The 14,975-nt window shown below is 36.1% G+C and overlaps 2 protein-coding genes across 3 annotated transcripts in view; both read right to left on the reverse strand.

The window, feature by feature from the left end:
- Positions 1 to 248: 248 nt before the first annotated feature.
- Positions 249 to 10,634, reverse strand: LOC115448780 (putative fatty acyl-CoA reductase CG5065; the record flags this gene model as incomplete). Of its 2 annotated transcripts, none has more annotated exon segments than XM_037441456.1 (11): positions 249 to 613; positions 1,306 to 1,504; positions 1,703 to 1,892; positions 2,364 to 2,431; positions 4,245 to 4,354; positions 4,491 to 4,649; positions 5,279 to 5,403; positions 5,624 to 5,746; positions 9,025 to 9,115; positions 9,243 to 9,420; positions 10,458 to 10,634. In XM_037441456.1, coding segments are annotated over 10 exon segments (1,587 nt in total). In that variant the 3' UTR covers positions 249 to 261.
- A 3,190-nt stretch (positions 10,635 to 13,824) lies between these two features.
- LOC115454091 (fatty acyl-CoA reductase wat) overlaps positions 13,825 to 14,975 on the reverse strand; it is a 14,322-nt gene continuing 13,171 nt past the window's right edge. Inside the window, exons 9-10 of the mRNA XM_037441480.1 lie at positions 14,018 to 14,216; positions 13,825 to 13,882 (exon numbers count right to left, since the gene is read on the reverse strand). Coding sequence (XP_037297377.1) covers positions 13,825 to 13,882; positions 14,018 to 14,216 — 257 coding nt within the window. The remainder of the gene's footprint in view (positions 13,883 to 14,017; positions 14,217 to 14,975) is intronic.

A 14,975-nucleotide genomic window follows, 5' to 3' on the forward strand; every position in this document is an offset into this window, starting at 1 on the left:
ACACGGAACCTTCCTTTTAATCATAGTTTTTGTTTGTTACTTTTTTCGCCTCTGTGGGATGGGATTTATAACACTGAAAATATACATTTGGGTTTCAATGATATATGCGCAGCTTGCCAGGTATGGGTGTAGGAAATTGTCAGATTGAATTAGGATCCAGGCTCCTTATCTATAACTCGTTATTGGCGTTTCTATATTGGAAAAAGAAATTGGATCACTGTTACTAAATAAAACAATATAGACAATAGTAATGTATTTAAATCATAGTATATTGGATATGTTGTATAAAGTATAGAAAAATTTAAATACAATATAGCCAAACATAGCAAAGTATAAGAAATTAGCAATTTTGAACCAAAATTGCATTCTCACGCCTTTTTTAGTATTTTTTAAATTGTCTTTGATGATGTATTTACGAATGCCAAGGCAATATGTCATGAAGTAGTCCTCAAGGAGAAGAGGTTTAATATTAAAGTTGAACAGGAGTTTATCTGTACTGGACAGCTTGTGGTACAAGGCGACGGTGTTGTCATCCTTGAAGGTCCACTCGTTCGTCAAAAAGTACGACAGAATCGACGTCATCTTGTACATTTTTGTGTATACTTTCACAACCCTGAAAATAAGCATTTAATAATAATAACAATAAATGAAACTTAGACATTAACTCCGAATTACGCCGTAGAGAAATTGAGGAACAACTGCAAACTGACGTAACCCTGTATACTAGAACTGACCTTACAACTAGACCAAAATTACCTCGATGAAAAGAAACTAAAAAAATATGCGTGTTGCTAGATATGTTTAACAGCGCTATATAAAGAAATTTTACAGTATTGATAGTGATTTTATGTAATTAAATTTGGACAAAACGAGTAATTCAGTAAGGTTTAGAGGCATATGAGTGTTTAATAATTCCTTAATTTGATACAACACATTTAGCCTATAAAAGCAATTTCCCGTGCACTTATAACGTTGAGACTCAAAACGAAGTTGCTTATCCATAATTAAACCTAAATTTCTAGCCTTATGAATCCACTCCAGCAGAATACATTTTACTTTAGAAGCACATTGTAATTAGAAGTAAGCAAATATTTAATTATTTTATGAAGAAACTATTTTTGAACCAATTCTTTGTTGATAAATTTATATAAGATTATACTCTTTATACGCCCATTGCGGTTAGTTATAATCCCATGACTACTCACCGAGATTTCGATATGAAAAAAGATTTACGACATAATATTTATAGAGTTCATATTCAATTTCCTTTTTTAATTATGAAGTGGTTATTTTTTTTAAACTTACGAAGGTATTCCCTCAGGCAGTTTCAGTCGTAATAAAAAGAACAATGAGTCAACAATATAAGCAGGTATATAGTGCAACATCCAGTATAGAAGCCAAAAGATGAATTTGTTGCTGGTTTCCACACCCCAACAATACCAAACAGATTTAGGAGAGACGAGAGACTTCATTCGGTCAGAGCGGATGATTTTGCTGGTAGTAACTGGAATATAATAAAAAAATAATTTTGGCTACATTACATGGTTGAATTATTCTATTAATCTTTGTAAATAATGCTTTTGGTTATAAGTTTGGACCCATCCTACGAGGTTTGAGCCTGCATTAATTTTAATAATATTGTTGGTTGTGTCGATAATAATTTCTCACACTAAACTATTTTAAGTGAAATAATTAATGATACCCAAATTAAAACTGGATCCGCTGCTGATAGTGTAGACTTTCAGTTGTTTGTCGTCGTTGTCGTGTCTGTTGCGAGTCTCCACAGCAGATGCGATGACAGCGTTAGTGACGAAATCAGCTGGCGCTACGCATGCGTCTATGTTTTCTATGAGGACCACGTGGGCTGCTCCAATTAAAGCGGTTAGGAGCCACTGAAATTAGATAGCATTGGAAAGATCCAATCAAGCTATAGCTTTAACCATCAAAGGAGACGCAAAGTCACAACTGCAGCAAGCGAACATCAATGGACTTATTGTTCGTTTATGATTCGAGTGTGATTTTTTTATCGAATCGAAACTTGCACTCCCGAAATTTACATAATAATTACTCGAGATTCGTCTGAGCTGCCTAGTAACGATAAATTCTCCACAACATATAATTTATTATGAGCAATATGCTGAGCCTCACACAAACAAGGGTTCATACAACGTGCATCACACGATAGTGTCGAAAAGGTTTCAGTTCATCACAAACTGCCAGGTTAGGCGTGCCTGATACGGATTTTAAACTGGAACCTTCTTTTAGTAGATTGTTACTCATGGATTATTATAATAATAATATGAATAATGAAATTCCGGGAAAAGCAAGCAAACAGAACTTATTAATATCACTAAATGACCAACCCCAGTGACTCCGTAGACGCAGGACGGGTCAATCCATCCGGGCGATGGTTCAGTATACGCACCTAAAACTGAAATACATTATATAAGTCGATGATCTATTGCACACATCAGTGCGAAAGCGCGCTTGAATGCACACCATGCTGACTGTATGTGTATAATATTAAGGTAAAAGTTTTGATGGCAACGGAATAAGTGCCATTTTATACGTTCCGGTTTCAGAATAAGCGTAGAAATTTGTGTCGCATCCACACTTACATAGACTGCTTGTTATAGCTATTTATACATATAATAGTCCGGTCAATTTAGCCCAAAAATAGGGGTAACCTTGCATTAATTCCCAGAAAGCTGAAAATTTACATAGATGTTAGGGACACTATTATTATGAAATTGTAAAAAGTCCCCATCGATCCCATGTCTGCAATTTTTTTTATTCAAGGTCAAAGGTTCTAAAAATGACTTTTTCGAATTTTTCAGCGAAACGGTTAGTTTTATGAAAAAATATGTCCGACAAAAATTGTAGATCATGAAATTATCTACAAAAATTGTCGTTACACATTTTTTCATAAACTATACTATATTTTTTCATAACACTAACCATTTTTGAGAAAAACAATTACAGAACTTTCTTACGCTGTATTCTCCACAATAAGCATGACTAAGCTGCCTATGATATCATTGGGCTTGTAATATAAGTAAAACTATAAGTCTGCGTGACTGATACATTCATATTGACCGACAATTCTGAAAATATGATTTTAAAAAAACGGAGTTCCTAATTTTAAGGGACCATGTGCACTTCAACAACATCTGTCTAGCATTCCATTGTTCGCGTGGCCGTTCCGTCTACCTGTTTTGTGAGGTCGCACCTAGATCACAGTTAGTCTTGGAAATTCCTTCGTAGTGAAAACACGTAGTTATTTAAAATATTCTCTGCTAAAGTTTGAATAATTTTTGTCAAACATTCATTTTCACATCAACGACGAAACAACTGATGTTTCGCTGTTAGTACAATTTACGTCAACTCAAGAAGATGAGGAAGAAGAAGGAAATGGAGAGAGAGAAGAAGATGGAGAGGAAGAAGAAGAAATAATTAATGACGATGATGATGAATAAAATATGTTTATAACCAAGCATAACAGAACTTGTCGCTCGAGCTGTACCTGATCGACAACGAGCACTCTGACAAGAGTACAACGACTGAAAAGAAGAAGGATAACCAAACATTCATTAAATTTTACTATAATAGACCGTGTAATAGGCCTACTGGGGAAACCACATTAAAAACGCGCTAGGTACACTATCTCATAGGTGGTGTGGAAACGTGTACATAATATTATAGACAATATAGCGTAAGAAAATTTTGTAATTGTTTTTCTCAAAAATGGTTAGTGTTATGAAAAAATGCGTAAGGACAATTTTTGTAGATAATTTCATGATCTACAACTTTTTGTCTGACATATTTTATCATAAAGCTAACCGTTTCACTGAAAAATTCAAAAAGCCCATTTTTCCAACCTTTGACCTTGAATAAAAAAAATTGCAGACATGGGATCGATGGGGACTTTTCACAATTTCATAACAATGGTGTCCCTAACATCTATGCAAATTTTCAGCTTTCTGGGAATTTTTGCAAGGGTCAATGTCTAAATTGACCGGACTAATAATACGAATCTATACAATTTGGTAGCTACTCGGTAAATTGAATATGTGAAAAGACACCCAGAGATTCATTGCGTAGATGGTAAGCTATCTGGAAGCTCAAAACCCTCAAAATTCTATTATATATTTCTATCCGGGAAGTATTAAATTTAATTTCAAATTTTAATTAAAAACAAATAATTTATTTGTATGTATAAAGAAATGGAAACCTAGCGTATTTACCAACAGGCGGCCTTACTACACAAGCTGGTAGATCTCCGATGTTGCTGCGTACAAGTTCCTCCGCCACTGCTTTTGTGAACGTGTAAGTGTTCGGCCAACCGTCAATTAACCTGCAAACAGGTCGCATTATTTGCGGCGCATGTGTGTGATGGTAAAACTTCCTTTGGCTTTGCTATTGGTCCGTTACCACCAAGTAACCTGTTTTCAATTGCTGTTTTAACCACAAATATTTATAGCTCTACTTACTCCTTCGTGATCGAGACCAGCCTCTCATCCCCCATACTCTCTGCCATGCCTATCAATGCATCCGGGTATATTGGGCTGGGGTAGATGTGCTCCAACACTTCTGATTTGATTCTGTCTCGAGTCGCCTGACAATATGCTGTCGATACGTACACGAATGACCTGGAAGCATTTACATGAGCTCATCTTAGTTTATTTGAAGAAATACGCAGTGATGTGATTACATTGATTGTGTTTATTTCTACCCAAAAGTGCCTGTTAGCCGAAATGAAAATAGAACTGATTGTCGGGACGAAGATTCGCGGAAAACCAATACTAAGACGCACACCACTGAGTTTTGAAGTTATATATGTATTGTCTGTCGATATCATACGCTTTAACAGGGAAGTAGAGTAAAATATCGCGAAGAAACCTACACACCTAAGAATACTCCATAAGTATTACGAAGGTATGTGAAGTCTGCCAACCCGCACGACGGCAGCGTGGTGGATATTATGATAGTAAAATTGTATTAATTTACTAATGCGAAGTTTAATTTATAAAATGATGATTTAGAATAATGGCGCAACCAGCATATATAATTAGAAAGAAGGCTAAAAATTATATTATTATACAATATATAGTGTTAACGGCTTTGGTGACGCATATTTTTATATCCTCTTAAATTATTCATGTTTTAGAATCGTTACCCATTTATTCAGAAATACTAGTGTCTTATTATTTATAATGGCATCTGTTCTGTATTATTTTAGCTGGAGAGCTATTCTATTATAAGAATAATTACAATATACCTTAGATTTTTACATTGCTTGGCTAGAGCAAGTATTTCTCTGGTACCACGCACATTGATCAGAGTTGCTTGACGTAAAGTTTCATCGAATCTAGTGGTAGCTGCCATGTGGAATATAACATCAACCTGAACAGATAAATATACTGTAATAATATACTACCAGAGATTGATAAATGTTGTTGTGAAGTGAATATGAATGTTGGAGCATCTGATGGAGACATGCACTTCAATTGTAATGTGAGTCTTGTACGGTACATTCTTTAAAGAAAAGTCTAATAATGTAAATCGCATACTACCATTGTCCGAAACCTAAGCTACACTGTGAAGGCCATGAGAAGTAGGTTACCTTTTTGGCTATGGTGTCCCAACTTTGGACGCTAAGGCCGAGTTGTAATTCGGCCACATCTCCTTCGACTGGTTCTATTTTATTCCCAAAATCTGGATTTGCTTCGCGAAGGGTATCAAATACCTGAAATCATAATAATATCATTTTTAATTTCTCATCATTACCTCATTGGATAGAAATCCGTGGTTTTAATGTTGATTGTTTTAATGTTTTAATGATGTTTGTTTACTTTTAATATTATTCCTGATATCAGCCTTTAATTTGAATTTAGTACTTTTATAGTTTCAACCAATGCCAATCCAACAACAGGCTCGATAGCGACATTATATATTTTTTTAAATATTTAACCAACATCAATGGTAACTTTAAGCGACGCGAATAAAATAAATGATTCCCGGTTTTGTAAATATCGTAAGATGCTAGTGATGTGTTGTTTATCAGTGTGGTGACCGAAAAGAAATAAGTTCTGCAATTGGACATCACGTAAGATCCTTGGTCTAAGCGCGAGGTCCCTAATGTCCAAAATACTACTGCGGTGACGTAGTTGTATAGCATGCGCAGTACAATTATAGTTTTGAAGGCTTGGGTTCGAACCAGTATTAATTTGATATTGAGGTCTAGGCATGGTGATATTGAGGGTTTCTGTTTAATTTTAGTCCATAATTAGGCGTTTGTGGCTGTACAACAAGCATATTTAGAATATCCAAGATAGTCTTAAGTCAATTAAAACATTATCTATTTATTTTATTTATTTATTAAAATAAGGTTCTCCAACAGTACCCACATTTCTTGTTTATAACATAAAAGTAGTAAGGTCGAACTCTGGCATGTGTAGTAATTATAGGAGTACACAACACTCACAAATTAGTACGCAAATTTCATATTTTACAAAAAGACAAATTAAAACTAAAAAACTCAACTAATAATTACAAAGCAAATATATAGAGCCTTTTATAAATTTGTACTTAATGATTGTGAATGATTTATGAGGCTACGCAATGATGGAGGGAATAGTTTAAATTTTGTTTAAGGTGTTCTAATATTTTTTTCTTAGAAATGTTTTGTGAATTATGAAATATGTCTATATTGGGGTTGATTTTATTAACAGAGCTATAAGAAATGCACATTCTTGATATGGGCGCTTGTAAACCTAGATTGGTTTTAGACGATGGAGGGCAAAATGTGTATTTTAGACGGGACCGAAATGTTTATATTGAACAGTAACGAATTGCATTCAACCTCCGAGATTACTATCTATATACGTATATAAAAATGAATCCCTATTTCCATTGGTCACGCCATCACGCGTCAACGGCTCGACCGGTTTCACAATTTTTTTTCTTGTTGTGTTTGTTATTGTCAGGAGAAGGTACTTATGAAAGAAAAATTCAAACAATTGCGCGGAAAATTTAAGAAAATTTAACGACAATGTTAATTTTACATAACTGTCAGTGGTTTGAAATAAGTAAATAATTTTTTTTTTCTGTCCTAAACTATTAATCCCCCTCTATGACATACATAATATTCCTTTTATCCTAATTTTAGTCCCTTTTATTATCTATCGTCTATAAATTTTAAAAATTAATAATATCCGATTATGATTTTTGATATTTATTTTATATTCTCTTTAGTTTATTTCTTTATCTCTGATTTGTACTGTATTTATTTTCTTATATTTGGAATTTTAATATTTTTATAATATTTTTATTCTGAATTTATGTATAATGTGTTTTTCGATTATTTTGTAAGGCCATTGCTTTATTTACCGCTCAATAGTCATAGATAATATTAGACCCGTAAAAATTTACCGTAACTTTTCCTACTTTCAACTTTGACATTGGCAAAATCATCGTCTTCCAACGATGGAGGCACAATTTAAAAATTGAATTGAATTGAATTGAAATAACTGTCAGCGATTGACAGATTGCGCGCATGCATACATAGTTATAGTCCCACAAACTTAACTGGCCCGGTGAGATAGTCACTGTTATCACATTTGGTGTCAGTAAAAATTAATTTGCCACAAAGTGGGTAAGCAAGTCGATGAACAAAAATATTATGGTTGGTCAAAATTTTGAAAACTACTTAATCGATTTTCTATTCTGGTTAATAGTTTCGGAGAAATGCGTGAACAAACATACATATATACAAATATACGTACATACTTATAAAGACTTTTATATTTGTTTGGCAGCCATAACAAACTATTATATTATGTAAATATATTGCAGTTCCTATAATAAAATACATAGTGAAGAAAGTTTGAAGTTGGTTAAAAATATGAAATTATGCACACACTACCTGTGTACCTGGACTTGACATTAAACACCTGGCGATAAGAAAGAACGTAGGTAAATATTAATTAAATAAATAAAAAGACATATTCCTCGAAAATATTTATATTTTAACACAATAATTATGATCATCTAATGTAAGGCGAGTGTTCTCTAACTGAAATAAGCTATACCTAAGCCACCGGGATTATTTGATTCATAAGTCACTTCATCATCAGAGTCACTATATTCGTTTTCACTGCCACTGGATAAATTAATGATGAAAGACTCGTCCAAGTATGCATCCCTACTTTTATACTCATTCTCAAGTTTTTATTCATTCACTATTATCTTACTGAAGGCTTCTGCAATCAAATCATCCATTCTAGTAGTACGTGCGAAATAGTGGTTATGTGGAATTTATTCTCAAAAGCCTGCAACACTAACCTGTGGCGGCAATTACGCGTTCATACAATTTTTCGGATGGTATTATCATAGTTAAAAGACGATTTTCGTCCTTCTTAAAATTTAAGACTTTTAAAATAACATTTCTCGCATCACTTTTTAAAGCTATCAGCATTTTTCGCTAGCTATAACCACTAAACGGAAAATAAATACATGAAGCAAACAACCAATGGCAGTTACGTCAGCGAATGGCAGGCAGATTGACATTTCAAAATGACGTCGTTAGTTCCTCTTTCGGCCACCGGGCCAGATAAGTTTGTGGCACTATAAGACAGGACGTCTGTCGGGTTAACTAGATTTGTATAAAAATAACAAGTCGTCGAAGCTTCTGTGTTGACGAAGCGACATCATTTTAAAGAAAGACATACGTTGACTGGGCATCTGTGGGAGATATCGGGACTCGCAAACGCAACTGTGTGCATGAACGTTGTATATTTTCAATTCTTTGAGAATGTATAGCTTGAGTAGGATTCCAAATCACACTGGCGTACTCTAATATAGTACGAGCTAGTGCATTAAATAAGGCAACTTTAACGCGAACTTGACGAAAATTGACTGTATTATGGATAAATACAACGCAGAAAACAAATCTCTGTATTTTATTATTGCAGTTTAGTTGAACCGTTACCGTTGATTGCTTAAGGATCTAATTTAAGTACTTACACAATCTTTTAGTAAAGCACTGATTCTATCTTTACTTGACATTCCCTTTTTCGCTCTTGATATGACGTAAATCTTTTTTACATCACAAGATCTGGAAATAAATTGATACTACTATAATATTATATTTCTCAAAGTTATGGTTTATCGATTCTCATTTTATACTTTCAGAGTGGAACTATGATGCCTCTGAATGAATTAGGTTGTATTTGCCATGTCACCTGATCAGTTTCTCGATGAGCAGTTTCCCGAGAAAGCCGGTGCCTCCAGTGACGAGGGCCGTCGTGCCGCTGAAGAACCGCTGTATCTCCGAGTCACCGCGAGCTGCCGCTTCCAGGATCGGCTTCTGACGCGCTTTCGCTTCTTCCATTAAAACCTCTGCGGGATCCATGACTGCAACTACTTGGAAAATCGAATCAAAAAGTTGATTTTGAATGCAGAACAGAGTGCCTATATTCTACAGATCGGCGGTCCCTACGCATATACGGTTATGTTGGAAATTGCTAAAGCATATCGCTACGCACATATCCATTACAAAAAAATAAAAATGTGAAACTGTTTAATAGATATTCAAACTTATACTGGTGTGTATAGCTTATATTGTATGTCTACGGTATTGTAGCTTCCAAAGGAATGAACCGATTTCGATGAGTTTTTTTTGTTAAAAATTAATGTGGTCGAGGTGGTTCTTAGCTATAATTTATGAAGATCAATGTAAGAGTTTGAAGATCATCTGTTCATTTCCTTTTCAATTTCGCAAGTTTAATTGATTTGAAAATTGCTGTACCGATACTTCGATGGTATTTACAACAGATGGCACCCTTGTGCTGATGCTGGAGCATCAAACAGTGACACAATACTATAATCAATCCCGCGACACGCGGGACTGGATAATGACGCGAGATACTGGAATAACATGGTATGACTGTTTTTATTAGAAATAATTTAATAATCCAACTTCAAAATGGCTTTATCTCTGGCCACGGTTGTGCTTGTCTAGGCCAATAATTATTAGAGAAATGGTATTGTTGGTCACAACCTTATGATGCTATAACCGCTCGTTAAAGAAGTGCGTTTAATATTATATGGTGCCGGTGCCGAGCGGGGTCGTTCTGCTCACGATCCCGCTCGGCACTCTCCCTCTGCGAGAGGACTCACTCGCAGAAGGAGGAGCCCCAGTTAGCACCTGCCAGAGGGCGATAGATAAGGAATCAAAATAAAAAAGAAATAGAAGCACTGCAAAACAAAAATGAAGTCCAACTCATTTGTAGTTAAAACTTACCGACTAATGGTATTATAACTAGTCACTGATAAATTTATAAAAGATTTATCACTTCTGCAAAATTATTTAAAAATCAAGTTACATATCCCCAAACCAAATGAGTAATTAACTTACAATTTTTTATTATATAACGATTGTAAGGTACGTGACTTACAGCAAAATATACTCGAATATACGGCGGAGCACTAACTGCGTACTAATGACCAATGCTAGTGCCTAATTACAATGAACAAAATTACCAATTTTCTGAACGGTGAACTAATAAATAGAACTTAATGTATATTTTGACGGTCAGAATATATTGAGTATCGACCTGTTACCTACAAATAAAATTTTCTGTGCGTTACAACACAATAAATATTATTTGATTCGTTTTCATGTAGCTCTTGATTGGTAATATAATGTACATTGTCTGCTTTGCTTTTTATTATGTATTTATAATTATACAACGCATGTGAGAAAAAAATGTTTGGACTCGAAAATGATATTTTATGGCGGAAATTTAGTTTGGAGTTGCTTTGGAAGCACAATGTTATTAGAATTAAGCAAAGATATATTTTTTCTGTGAAGTTACGATTTTTAAATCAGCCGCTCAGATATAATTGCTTTTTTAAGATGAGTGTAATAAACAGGATATCCAGGTACTGCTTTGTTTTTGCAATACCTGTATTAAAACTGGATCCGCTGCTGATAGTGTAGACGCGTGATTAGGGGCAAGGTTACCACGATATTGGTTCAGATGTTTACATCTAAACTATAGAAATTTACACAGTAATTGCGAGATTGGTCTGAGCTGCCGAATTAGCGATAAAACCTCCCCTAAATATAGTAATAAGACGGAAATAAGTTTTGTGCATCATTAGCAGTTGCTACACTGCGAGGGATAAATGCTATAAGTTTATAGAAGAATAATAAAGTGGGAAGATAAAATAAATATAATTAAATAACTAATGCCAGTGAAAATGTCGATAGTTTCAATATTGCATGTGGCGATTCCTTAAGTCATTATGATAAGTAGTTTTGAATACAAAATATACACCACGGTTAACCTTTTGCACCGATTTCGGCTTAAATTAATTATAGATATCTATATGTATAAAAGAAAGTTGTGTTAGTTACACAATTCATAACTCAAGAACGGCTGAACCGATTTGGCTGAAAATTGGTGGGGAATGGGGGGGGGGGGGTAGCTTAGTACCAGGAGACAGACATAGGATACTTTTTACTATTGTAAAAAAGCTGAAGAGTTTGTTTGTTCGAACGCGTTAATTACACGGACAACAGGTACGAATTGAAAAATTTGAATTTACTGAATCTAAATTTACTGTTGGATATCCCATTTATCGAGGGAGATTTTAGGCTACGTACCATCACGCTATGACTAATAGGAGCAGAGTATCAATGTAGATGTTACAAAAACGGGGAAAAATGATTACCCTTCCTTTTGTGTTATTGCTTGATATTGCGTGCGCGGCGTAAACGATTAAAGTTACGCAACAATCATGTATGAGGGAACTGTTCCTGTTAATTTGTTTTTATATATATTACAAAATATAGTCCCCTGTCACATCTCGTTGTCATCTAAACGCGATAAACTTTAAAACTTCACATCGGATTTCGATGAAATTTGCTATGGAGATAGTTTGTGAGGCTGGGACAGACATAGGCTACATTTATCTCGGAAAACACCTTTACGCAAGCGAAGACGCGAGTTAAGCTAGTATATTATACAACAAAGTCCCTCACCATATCTGTCTGCCTGTCTAAATGCAATAAACTCGAAAATATAAATTAAAATACTGGTGATAGGTCTCTCATATGTGAGAGTTCGCCTGTGTCGGTACCACCGCAATGTCTATTTCTGCCGCCAAGCAGCAGTGGGTAGTTACTGTTGTGTTCCAGTTTGAAGGACATTATAGCCAGTGTAACTACTGGACATAATAAGAATTAAGATCTCATGTCTCAGGATGACGAGCGCAGTGGGATACTAAACAATTCTTTGTAATTCAAGGTGTTGGATGGTGTTTCTACTGTATGTGGGCGGTCGTATCGCTTACCATCAGGCTAATGGCAAGCTTGTTTCGTCATTCAAAGCAAATTCAAATAAAAAAAAGTACTCAATGGATTTCGATGAAAATTGTTGTGGAGATACTTTGAGACCCTCGGAAGAATATAGGCTATTTTCTATCCTGGGAATTATATTGTGAGACTTTTATCCTAGGAAATTATTTCACGCAGGGGTAGCTGTGAGCAAAAACTAGTGTTTCTGACACGTTAGTATACTATATAATATACTTGTGCACTATATGTACTAATAACCTGTTGTAAAAATAACCTGTTGTATATAAAGCACTGCCGATTGATTTACGTAAAACGGTGTTAAACTTGTTAATTTTGTTATAATTAGATCTTTGCATTTCAAACCGTCTGTACCTATTGTTAAGTGTTTCATTACAAGGCGTTTCCTGTGACCTCGATGGGGCATGCAATTAATTACCCACGAAATTTAATGTTCGATACGTCTCTCTCTCTTCTATATATTATTTTTCTCCGGACGTGTCGAAGTGTTTGCAGCCGTCATGGCTACGAGGTGGACCGGAGGGTTTGTTCGTACGAAAAGTCAAAGTAACAATATCTGTTCAAAAAAGTCTAAGTTACAGTATCAGTAGAGGTGATTTGGCAGCCGGTCTTTTGGATTCTTATTTATTGGATAATTAAATGATCGTAATATTTGAAGATTAGTTTTATTTTGTGGTCTAACTGTGTAAATGGGCCAATGATGGTTGAGTAAAACATCATTTGGCCACCAAACCCCTGTTTGGTGTATTTCATTAGCGGGAGTAGGCGTTCAGTGGCGAGCAACGCCCAACCCTGAAGATGGTAGAGGCCATGAGGGCCTTTAAGTCGAGACGCCATGGAGGAATGGCATCTTGGGCTTGAGGCCCCGGACCATCACGGCAGTGCGACCTGTCTTTGCTGAATGGCTGAACAGGTACCACAGTGCGGCAAATTTTCGGTTGCCATAGGTATTCGCCGGGCATGGCTGTTTGGGTGATTATCTGTGCCGGATCGTAGGTACGGAGATGTCGACCGTGTGTCACTTTGAAACTGCCCGCGACAAATAAATATTTTCTTGACATCTACTTGGTCAGATGAATTAGGGTCCAGGAATCTAACCCATAGCTCCTTTTTGAATAAAACAGTATTATCAATATCATTCATGTATTTTGATCACAATTGGACAGTGTTGTATATAGTATAAAATAATTTGAACAAAAAATAGCCAATGATAGCGAAGTATAAAAAGCTGGCAATTTTAAACCAAAATTGCATTCTGACGCCTTTTTTAGTGTTTTCTAAATTGTCCTTGACGATGTATTTACGAAATCCAAGAAAATAGGTCTCGAGTAAGTCCTCATACAGAAGAGGTGTCATATTAAAGTTGAACAGGACTTTATCTGTTATGGACAGCCTGTTGTACAAGTCGACGGTGTTGCCATCCTTGAAGGTCCACTCGTTGGTCAAAAGTACGACAGCACCAAAGTTGTCTTGTAAATTTTAGTGTATACTTTCATGACCCTGGAAATAAGCATTTGAATACTTTTAGGGAAGTATTTTTTGGAATTAAAATTGTTTACATTTGATAGTAAATGGCTTGTGGTGTTATATATATTTTAAAATGAATGATTTTGCATTAGTTTTACCAAAACTTACGAAGGTATTCCCGCAGGCAGTTTCAATCGTAATAAAAAGACCAGCGTGTCAACGAAGTACGCAGGTATATAGTGCAGCATCCAGTATAGAAGCCGAAAGATGAATTTGTTGCTGGTTTCCACAAACCCGCAATACCAAACAGATTTAGGAGATGCGAGAGATCTCATTCGGTGAGTACGGAGGATTTTGTTCCCAGCATCTGGAATATAAATAATAATAATACATAATAATATTAGCTCTGTATACACTGTCACACAGTTGGGCACGGGCTTCTTCTAATACTGAGAGGGATTAGGCCTTAGTCCACCACGCTGGCCTAGTGCAGATTGGTAGACTTCACACACCTCGAAATCCCTATAGAGAACTACTCAGGTATGCAGGTTTCCTCACGGTGTTTTTTTCACCGTTAAAGCCAGCGATTATTCACAAAGAATACACACATAATATTTAGAAAAGTCAGAGATGTGTGCCCTTAGGTTTCGAACCTTTTTTATTTTTGTTTCGTGGAGATAGTGCCTTATCACTACCGCCCAGCCTTCATGGGGGCGACTAGGTGGTTATGTTAGATTACCGTGCCTTACGACCCGGCGTTGAACCGCTCGGATTTGATGATGACCTTCAGATGACCGCCGGGCGGAGTCCCTAACCTATATACAACGCACGGCAAACCAACTAAAACTCCGCGGTGGCTCTCTTCAGCGCATTAAGGACGGCTTCCTCTGATAGAAGTGTCTGAGTCGTCGTCCGCAGCTGGTCCTGCGCATTTGTGCCTGTTGCCGCCTCGTCTCCTATGAGGAAGGCGGGGGGTATTCTCAGAAGCCCCCGCGCATCCGGTCGGTGTGGCGGTCATCGCAATGTGCGAGATGTGCACTATGTACACTAAGGGTGTACGGCCCCCAGCCGCTCGTTGACGACCCCCCGATAGCTTACTGTAGCCTAGTAGCCTTACGACAGGCAG

This window comes from Manduca sexta, chromosome 22 (assembly GCF_014839805.1).
Source record: "Manduca sexta isolate Smith_Timp_Sample1 chromosome 22, JHU_Msex_v1.0, whole genome shotgun sequence".
NCBI classification, from domain to species: Eukaryota; Metazoa; Arthropoda; class Insecta; order Lepidoptera; family Sphingidae; genus Manduca; species Manduca sexta.